This window comes from Gobio gobio (genome assembly GCF_949357685.1).
Source record: "Gobio gobio genome assembly, chromosome: 14".
NCBI classification, from domain to species: Eukaryota; Metazoa; Chordata; class Actinopteri; order Cypriniformes; family Gobionidae; genus Gobio; species Gobio gobio.
Genome location: NC_137107.1, coordinates 30,907,119 through 30,918,224, shown reverse-complemented (window position 1 = coordinate 30,918,224; position 11,106 = coordinate 30,907,119). Strand labels below are relative to the sequence as shown.

Genomic DNA, 11,106 nt, shown 5'->3' with positions numbered 1-11,106 from the left:
ATGATACAGTTAAGCAACATCACACAAACAAGAGTGTTGTTAGTTTTCCTGAATACCATCACGACTGAAAATGCCGCTGATTTCATACGCCAGTTACATAAACAATTAATTAACATTAAGTCACTTACATTTTAGATGCAATATGGACTGTTTTTGTTCTATTTCAGCAGCGAAAATAGTTCAAAACAAAGTTCACAACAGAAACGTAACACATGTCACAGCAACAGCGTGTTACTGAATGATTCAGCGTTTGAATGAATCGGTTGAATCAAATATTCAATGACCTATTCGTAAACGACCGCCTAATATACTTGAATGAATCAGCCGTTTGAACGAATCGACTCAATGACTCACTCATTAACACGGTCACCTGCCGCCACCTACTGGTGGTTTAGTTTTATCTTTCCAACATTTCTTATTTGTATATTCAAAAATATTTTAAATAATCTCATAACATTATTTAATGCAGCTGTAATTTTTCAGTGTAAATAATTTAACTTGATTGGTAACAGCCTATAGTGTCAGATTCTAATTTATTTTATAGATCAAAAAAGTATCAAATGAAAGCTATAGCGTAGCCTATATTTAATAAAATTATGGAAAAATGCCCTTTATAAAAAGTTAAAAATATCACAAATATGCCTATTTAAATATGAAAAAGCTGATAGAACACTGGTGAGAATATTGCTTCAGAATAGATTATATTTACAAAAAAAAACAAAAAAACATCCGAACAAGCGGACAAATGAATGACAGAAGCATGTGAACAGGCTTAATGTGGAGCCCTGGTTTATGTGAAGATTGTTTGAAGTTCACTTAAATTAAAAGTTGTGTTTTTACAGGTTAATAAATGTTGAAATTGATATAGCATTCAATTATACAGTAATGTTAAATGTCTATCATTAATGTTTTAAAAAAAATCTATTATATAGAGACATCAGTAGCAGTAGGCAATTAATATCAGTGATATTGGCCTTCATTCATAAAAAGATGTAATTACAACAAATATTAAAAAAAAAAATACTTTACTTTTTTTAGTCGTTTCTACATTAATTTGGATAGTAACTGTGAAATTATTACAATATAATATTAATTTCAGAATTTTTTTTTGCTATTAATTAGGCTAGTTTTTTTTAATCGATTGACAGCACTATTCAGTCAGAGAACTCCTGGAACTCGGGAGTTCAGGTACGAGCGCATAGAATGCTGAGACAGATGAGGGCGCAAAAGATGACACCAGCTTAGAAAGATGGTTTTATATTGGCTAAGAGGTTTTGTCAAATATTTCTACAGTAATTATGGCAAAACAGTATTTTCTTTAAACAAACCAATAGTTTTTCCTCGGTCACCGTTCTCATGTATTTCATGCAGTAACAAGAAAAAATAAACAACAGTACACCCGTGTGGAAACCAGCCTTTATATTTGGTGTTTTTGTGGTCCTACAATGAGAAAGAATATTTTTTACAATATAATTTAGAAAATGGTTTGTGGCTTTTACATTGAGCACAGTAGCCATGCACAATGCACAGTAAATAATGTGGGATACTGGTGACAGCATATTAGCTTACAAAAATAAAATTTTACGTACAAAAGTTTAAACTGTTCACAAAACATTACATGTATTGCAGATTCTCCCTTCTCCAAACAACAAAACAAAACATATAAACAATACACAGTAGTTTCTAAGTATGAATCAATTCTTATAAAAAAAAGTCTTGCTTCTTTGTTCTAGATAATGTGCACTTTTTAGAGAAATATGTACAATATGATTCAGACACTGCTTTTAAGGAGCACAATCAGTGAATTAAATATATACCAAATAACCTTACAGTGAAGCAGATATGCTTACACAATATTCTTCAAGAGTGAAAAGACATCCTTGGCTGAATTATTGTACGTGTACCGTTTCTGTACATCAGTATTTCTGGTCATATATATCCAAAACTGCATCTTATAGGAAAGTTTGAACATGCAAGCAACAATGTGACAATCATGAAAATCTTTCAAATGGCTGATACTTGCTTAAAATAATACCCTCATGCTATGGAGTATGCTTATCTGTATAAGCACTGAAGTGTATGTGGGTATAAATGTATGTATAGAAAGAAAAAGTCAGACGAGTGGACAGACAAACATATAGATAGAAGCTTTTGTGTCAGTGGTTCAGGGAAACATTTTGACATCTTTGGCTGCACACATCACTAAAATCATTTAAACCGTCTCATCTTCTCCACCCAAAATTAGCAATGTGTATGTGAGCAGAAAAGCAATAAATAGATCCTGAAGATTTATGCCCAACAATTCTCTCTTTTCATCTTCAATACAACTAAACCTCTCAAGAGGCTTGCGCTAGTGCGTTTATATGTTATTTTATAATCCTTTTTAGCATTTCAAATGCATGCATTTAAAGTACAATATCACTTAAAGCATCAATCTAACATCTAACCTCGCTAATCAATGTCTGTCTTATGTCTGAGGGGAAACAAGTCCATTCTCTTCCATATTCTGTCAGTTGAACCAGCAGCAGCAGCACAAGATGTGGGCTCAGTCCAAGAGATGCAACAACAACTGGGAATGTCCAAGAACTTGCAGAGGAACGGCTCATCTCAGATTGAACTGAAAAGCCCAAAGCGTCAACGAAGGCTCAGGGTGATTGAAAATGCTTTAGGCGTACGTAGACAAAAACAGGATGTCAGTGCAAAAGTTTCTAATACTTTCAGTTCATCGTGTGTTGGCAGTCGGAGCTGAACACCTACAAAAGAAGAGAACATGACCAAAATGAGAAAAAAAGACGGAGATCCAAAATATGATTCATTATTTCATATATAGCTTAAAAATGTTATACCTGTAAATATGTCCTGATATGACGACCTACCCATGACAAGCTTCCATTATAAACCTTCTATGCACTTGTCAGGTATCCAGTGGTCCGTCATCTCCCTCAGATGAGGAATGAAAGGTAGAGGCAACGGGAAAGTGGGGCGTACGCTTTTGCGCGCACAAACACGTAAACTTCTGTGTGAGTGTGCATATAAGATGTAGGGGAAAGAGGTGTAGCAGTCTGTGGAAGCCATTCACAGGCAGGTAAGTGCAGGTGAAGTCAATGTCATTTATGACTGGGGCTAACCACAGTCGGGGTTGGAGGGTAAACTAGCGCCACGTTGACCCGCTCTGAGCCGTTCTTGGGGCAGATGATCTCAGTAAGTCCCTCAGGTCGGGGCTGACTTAACAGCTCACCTTCAAAATGTAAAAAAAAAAGATACAATAGATTGTTTAATTCACACTGATTTACAATCTACGAATTTGACACATAATATACACATTGTATAAAAAATGACTAGTTCTCAGATTACAAAATCGCTCAATAAATAATGCAAATAATAAGTCTGACAGGCCTAACGTCTACTCCACAGTAACAGTTCATTTAAAATCAAACAACCAAAAATTCACTGACTGAGTCTGATTCAAAACACTACCTCAAGAGGGAGCTCAAGGCTGTTCCACAAATCTTTTTAACTGGCTCACTAAAAAGAACCAGTTCATAAGAGTACATGGGAGAATTGTTTTTTTTTTATTATTATTTTTATGATACAATATCCTGCTGCAAGTTATAACAATGGAATTTCTGGTGGAAAAACTACATTACCCATGATTCTGAAAAAAACAAAAACACCAATCAAAGAATCTGAACTCTTTAGTGCCCACTCCAAACTACTCAAATATTGTTAATATTAAAAATAGTATGCATCTTTATTATGTATACGGATTTATTAATATTAACATATTTAAATCAATAGTTTTATATCTATCCATACGTTTTTTTAATTTGATTGCCATTCACAATGCTTTATTGAATTGTAGTTCTTTTCCTTATTAAAGTGGCACCCATTTGTCCGATTTTCAAATACTTTTTTCGCTAATCAACGTTTGTAATGTTGTGATTCACCTTATAACTGGCTGGTCTAACAAAAAACTATTGCCAAAGGCTGTACTGCCGCACATTTATTGTTTGTCACATTTGAGACCAATTTAGCCATGTTTATGACATTGTCATATTAGGAATTATTTTTTCCAATTTGATTTATAATTCTTTGAAATATCAAACATTTTCTCAAAGGCTGTTCTAAAGAAGCGTCTTTTAAATCTATCACAAGGTGGCGCTGTTTAACAAGCTTTTATCTAAGCACGAGTAAGAACACTTGCTGTGCCCAGTGAATCGCCCTGCAAAAACACAATGGCTTACAGTAAGGCCTAAAGATATTAAAGCTTATTTTATTTATTATTTAATACTCATTGATCCTCTGAGGAAGCAATACTAGTTCCCATAACACTTTAGAAAAGCATCTGTATGCCTTTATGATTACGAAGTGGATTATGTCAGCTTGTCTTCAGAAAGCAAAACCTGGTGGGTTTTGAGGTTCAACATCTTTTAATGTCTACGGCACAAAAACAAGAGCATTAAGTTCAGCCTAGGAAGCCTGAATTGATAGGAGAGTCATCCATGTCTATAAATAGAGACTGTAATGAAGGATTCCAGTGTGCTAGTCAGCAAGTCAGTAAGCTAATGGGCACACTTTGAGTACTTAAGTGGGATCAGACCAACCACAGGAAGACAAAGCATTACATCATGTGTCAGTCCAAGAGATTATAGACCACAGTCATCTGTACAGTGCTTCCATGTGAATTTCGAAAAAGCCAAAATGTTCTTTATTTCAACAGATCTCAGTGCATCTCAATCTCTCCAATTAAACATTTGGAAACTGGAAATGGGAGTGATGTTACTTGTGACCAAATGTTTAAAAGGGATTTGAAAATGCTGTACATACAGTGGCCCCAAAATGTATTCAGACACTTAAAGTAGGCATGAAGTGGAAAATGTGATCATCTTTTCTTCTCTATTGTGACATAGATACATGGTCGTACATAGTCATATTGAGTGCAGCAGCTTCTCGACTGAGGAAAAAAAAAATGCAGAATGGGACTTGATTTTGTCCATCGAGAATTGATTGGATCTTGGATCAATGTTATTTGCTAACTGAGAGTAGGAATTACAGTCCAATCCTTGTACCGATCCACACATCATAAGAAAAGAGATATTATCGCAATATTTTAACCAACTTAACACAAAGTGTTTTTTAGTGGAAGTATGAAGTGTTTCCCTCCAATTCACCCAAAATCTAAGTGCTGCTTAATATGATATGCTATTTTATATTTAATGCAATTAAGTTCATACATTTTTAGGCATTACTTAAAGGGACACTTAATCCTAAAATTAAAATGACGTCATAATTTACTTTATTTGTTCTAATTCCATATGCCATTCTCCCTTTTATAGACCACAAAAGAAAAGAAAATAATAATTCCCACTCGTCCATATAATGGCAGTGAACTGCGACCAGCATCCAGCTTTTTTAAAAAGATGCAAAACCTCCACAGAATCATCCCATGTAACACTTGTCTGTGTTCTGTCGGTAGCTATATGATAGGGTTTGATGAAAAATGTTCATGAGACTATTAGCATATAAAGGATAGTGTTGGTTTTAGTATAAGAGTGAACATTTGATTTTAGATAGGATGTCTTAAAAGAATGGATGGGGTTTTTTGTGTGGAAGTTATTGTTTTGTGTGTGTGTGTGTGTGTGTGTGTGTGTGTGTGTGTGTGTGTGTGTGTGTGTGTGTGTGTGTGTGTGTGTGTGTGTGTGTGTGTGTGTGTGTGTGTGTGTGTGTGTGTGTGTGTGTGTGTGTGTGTGTGTGTGTGTGTGTGTGAATTGGTTAATTAGTGAGGAGATGCATGCCAACAAAACTGTCGTCATGAGAGTAAATCATTTTCATTGTGGTCTTTGATTTTAAAGAGTCAATGAAAATGTGTGTTATCCTTGACAAAGAAGTTGTATTACAGTTATATTGCTACTTTTTATATCAAATAAACTCAGATAGAATGGCATACGGCATTAGAACCACACTGTTAAGTAAATTATGACTTAATTTTAGGATGAACTGTCCCTTTATGAGTTTTTGGAGGCAATGTAGATTCCTTTATTTGTGACCTGAGCACAGCTTTTATACAATATCAACCCCACAGAAGAACAATAAATAATCTGATCTGTATTAATGATATAATAATGCATCAGCCACTAATATTGCCAAGATATTTCCGAATAACATCAGGTTTGATCTGGTTTTAATAATAGAAACCCACAGATTGGCTTGCTTAAACTACATATCTCCAAGGCTCTGCAGTAAAACCTCTCCCACACCAACAGGCAAGCAAATTATGCCATGAAGCTATTTAACGATACAGCTTCCTGACAAGTAATGTGCAATTAGCTAAAAAGATTAGACAAATGTGAAAATTCCCTGTGAAAACTCCTAGTTATGTACTTTAACACTTAAAATAACTCTGCACATCATGGCCCAGAGCACAGTGGCCTGACTGGTATACCACTTACGCCATTAGGCCGATTGATTTTCTACTCTCCTCCGTTCTAAATAAAGGAGGAATTCCACTAGACTGAACTTAGTCACTCAGTTGAAAGATGAAGGCCAAAGCAAGTTCAACAGCTAGAAAGAGTTGTGCGAGATTAACAAACAGTTCGTGCTGATTATACATGTATTCACTCACAGTAGACAGTGATTAGGAAATGAGTCAGCAGTCCCTTTAAGGAAATCATGCGGAATAAAGGTGAGTGTTCTTGCTGATTCATGCACTAGTTATTATTATTACTTGCTCCTCCTCTAGTCTGGGTCATAGTGCTGCTAATATGTGTTGGGACGCAGTCATTTCTGGCATCAAAACTTAAGAAACTGCCTTCTTTCTTGACTTTTGCCCTGAGTGAATAACATTTCCAGGTGCGTTTTTGCACTCGGTCTGTTTGTTCCTCTGCCAGACTCTCCATTTCTGCATCACATACTTTTTGTTCTTGCTCTCTGAGGTGCATTAATAGGTCCTTAAAAGGTAAACTGCACTCCCTAGCAAAAGCTTCAAGTCAATACCACCATACAACAATCCCCAGTAAGCAAGAGTGGCTAGCAGGTTAATGGATAAATCACAAGAGCAATGAACTGTGATGAGCTATCAAGGCCTGTGTGAAGAACAATGACTTCTGCAGACAGCCTTATTGTGGCTGTCCGCTCATAGAGAGAGAAAAAAAGATGCAGAATACTTTTTATTCTTCCTTAGTCAACAAGAAATTGAATATCAAGAAATCAATGTGTTTCTTAACTCAAGAATAAAAAAAAAAAGTTACTTAGCAATATTTAATCTAAATACCTTCGATGCCTCATTTGATGCATTCAAATGTTTTCAGTCACAATACAATGGACTTGGATTATGTTATATTATATTTCTCTATTTCTCAATTATGTTACATTTCTCTGTGAAAGACAGGAAGCATACCATAATAAACCCAGGTTTCTCAGAAGCTGAATTCTTCATAGTTAAACTTCTATAGGCGATGTATGGAAACTATAACAATTATGATTTTTGCATTTACATTTGCCCCAATAGCAAAAGAAAAAAAAACCTGTGATAGCTTTTCAATGCATTTCTAAAAGAGTTCAAATTTGCTTAATTCCTTGGCTGTTGTATTAGAAATACACCACAGCGATAACCAGGTTTGTGTAATTCAATGCCAAGGTAATAAAACACAAAGTAGTGTTATAAATGTACATTCAATTAAAATATAAAAAAATGTCCCATTGTAGCACGAATCTGTCTCCTTATGAACCAGCTAAATCAATTCACAATCCAATCAATTACCAATGAACAAACACCCTCCATTTTTTCTCATACAGTAGGAAATACATCAACTTGTGCAAAGTAAAATGGCCTGCAAATGCAAAACGGAATAAATATGAGATATATAGATATAAATAAATAAATATGGAGATAATATTTTATGCTTGAGAATATTATCTCGTTCTTACCTCTATTGTGCATGTCAGCAGCACACAATATACATAAAATGGTTTAAAATATCTCTAAAATGATCAGCAGAAGTCCCTCTTTTCGATGGAAAGAGTTAACAAGTAATGAAAACAGGTTGATCAGTGGTCTTGGGGGTGGGGACTGTTGGCCGTATAATTGCACTGTAGGGGTTTACCTAAGGAAGCCTGGGGGAAAATAAAGGTCCCCCCACCCCCATGACCCATTAGACTCCCCTTAGAGCCTTGAAGCTTTCGAAACATGGTTTACAGGTCATGTATCTGGTTAGCCATTTGAAGTCTGAGGATCAACTTTGCACACTTGAAAGAATTTTAAAGTCCAAACATCCGGGGTGACAATGTTGTGATGTGAAGGTCAGATCAGCTGACTCGCTTCAGTCCACAATTATTACTTATTAATGAGAGCCAGGGTGTAGAATGACAGTGAATGGATTGATTCTACTTTTACTGCTTGAGAGAGAGTGACACACATGAAAGGCATTAAAAAGTGATCTAATATTTTGCTTTCCACTTTAAGCCCCGAAAGTGTGTACACACGGGTTTAATTAACTAGAATATATGATATGATTTTAGTGTCAATACAATTTTTTCTTTTTTTCTTCAGCCAGGATGTATTAAATTGATCAAAAGTGACAGCAAAGACATTTATAATGATACGACAAATTTGTGTTTCAAATAAATGCTGTTCTTTTGAACATTCTATTGATTGAAGAATCCTGAAATAACATAACAGCGTCCACAAAAATCTTAAGCAGCAAAAGCAGTTTCAACACCGATAGTGCTCAGAATTAGCATAAAAACACAAAATCATCATATTAGAATGATTTTTGAGTAAATTACATTACAGTTTCTCGAAATGCCTTTCCTTGTCTCTACTTATTTGTCCCCTAGCGTCAGCTATCAATACAAACGCATACCTCTGCTGTTAACAGTAACAGGTGAAACACCGCCACCCAACACCTTGAGAAAAGCCACAGCTTTTCAATAATGAAATACTTTTCATTATTGTGGCCTAATCCTTTTACATACAATTCACACAGTCATTGATGAGAGGTAAACCTGCCCCGCACCTGAAGGCAGGGAGGACAAAAGCTTGAACCTAGAGATAGAGAATTAGATATCTACACAATAAATCTCCAAACCCTGAATCTATAAACACTTCGTAAGGGCACACTGCAGTTTAAACATCCTGTACTCGCTGGGACAGGAAGCAGCAAAGAGAATGAAACAATGAGACACATCTCCATAACAAAGCCCACTGTTGCTACACTCAGTCATGGCATGTCTAGCTTCCACTTCACTCCTACAGTCTATTGCTCATACTTAAGATCTTGCATTCCAACGGCACATTCATCATCTTCTGTTTTCTGAGAACTACATTTTCCACCAACAATCAGCCGTACACTATAACTAACTCTCAATAACTAAAACAATATATGACATAAAATAAAGGCGAATTTTCAAAGGGAAACATTTAAATATTTGAGTCAGACATACCAGCATTTGATTTCATGATGATTTAAAAAAAGTTAAATATAAATTCTAAGTGAGTGTTAGATGACGGCAAGAGTAATCTAAACAATAAAGTAAGAGAAATGAGATACTATATTGCCAAAAGTTTTGGGACACCTGCCTTTACAACTTTCCCATTCTTAATCTGTAGGGTTTAATATGGAGTTGGCCCACCCTTTGCAGCTATAACAGCTTCAACTCTTCTGGAAAGGCTTTCCACAAGGTTTAGGAGTGTGTTTATGGGAATTTTTGACCATTCGTCTAGAAGCGCATTTTTGAGGCACCTGATATCAGGCACTGACGTTGGACGAGAAGGCCTGGCTTGCAGTCTCCGCTCTAATTCATCCCAAAGGTGTTCTATCGGGTTAAGGTCAGGCAGGTCAAGTTCCTCCACACCAAACTCACTCATCCATGACTATATGGACCTTACTTTGTGCACTGGTGCGCAGTCATGTTGGAACAGGAAGGGGCCAAGCCCAACCCCTGAAAAAAAAAAACCACACCATAATCCCCCCTCCATCAAACGTTACACTTGGTACAATGCAGTCAGGCAAGTACTGTTCTCCTGGCAACAGCCAAACCCAGACTCGTCCATCGGATTGCCAGACAGAGAAGTGTGATTCGTCACTCCAGAGAACACGTCTCCACTGCTCTAGAGTCCAGTGGCGGCGTGCTTTACACCACTGTATCCGACGCTTTGCAATGCACTTGGTGATGTAGGGATTGGATGCAGCTGCTCGACCATGGAAACCCATTCCATGAAGCTCTCTACTCACTATTCTTGAGCTAATCTGAAGGGCAAAAAAAAATTCTGTAGCTATTGACACTGCAGAAAGTTGGTGACTTCTGTACACTGTGCGCCTCAGCATGCGCTGACCCCACTCTGTGATTTTACATGGCCTACCACTTCATGTCTGAGTTGCTGTTGTTCCCAATTGCTTCCACTTTGTTATACCATTAACAGTTGACCGTAGAATATTTCGTAGTGATGAAATGCCTAGGTGCTTGATTTTATACACCTTTGGCCATGGAAGTGATTGGAACACCTGAATTCAATAATTATATGTTTATAGGGCCCTAATTTATATAATTAGGGCCCTATACAAATTTGTGTATTATATTAAATACCAATATAGTATGGTCCGATATATAATGCATACCTTATTAAGACCAAAGCGTCCAATGAGCTCTGTCTGTTACATCTTGAAAAAGACACATTCCAAAAACAATACACACATACAGAAGACAAAAGCTTGTCTAGCCCTCCAGTCGCATTCCAGATATTTTCCAAAGCCGTTTTATCTTTAACGCATTCATGCTGTGACTCGCTCTGCGGCCCTTTGTGAAGTTTGAAATCTGGGTCAAAGACATCCTGGAATGCTCCATCTTTTTCCCTGAGTGTCCAGAGGATGTGGATTCACAAAGGTACTGCCAAAATAAACTGCCTCCAGAATTAACAGCGTGTAGCTGACATAGCGCTTGTCATGCAGAAGTTCAGCTTGATTTATTGAATCATTCACAACTTAACAGAACAAAACCACACTGTGATTATTCGTGAATGTTTGATGCTCAAAATTGCTCAGTGGGTTTAAAAACAAGAGAAAACTGACAATGTGCTGCAACTGTCTTTCTGCACCACATATGGTGGTA

At 36.5% G+C, this 11,106-nt stretch overlaps 1 protein-coding gene across 1 annotated transcript in view; it reads right to left on the bottom strand.

The window, feature by feature from the left end:
* Positions 1-1,244: 1,244 nt before the first annotated feature.
* Positions 1,245-11,106, bottom strand: part of mfhas1 (multifunctional ROCO family signaling regulator 1) — a 38,838-nt gene continuing 28,976 nt past the window's right edge. The window contains exons 2-3 of the mRNA XM_079835925.1: positions 2,847-3,238; positions 1,245-2,753 (exon numbers count right to left, since the gene is read on the bottom strand). Of these exons, the coding sequence (XP_079692051.1) occupies positions 3,108-3,238 (131 nt within the window). The 3' untranslated portion in view covers positions 1,245-2,753; positions 2,847-3,107. The remainder of the gene's footprint in view (positions 2,754-2,846; positions 3,239-11,106) is intronic.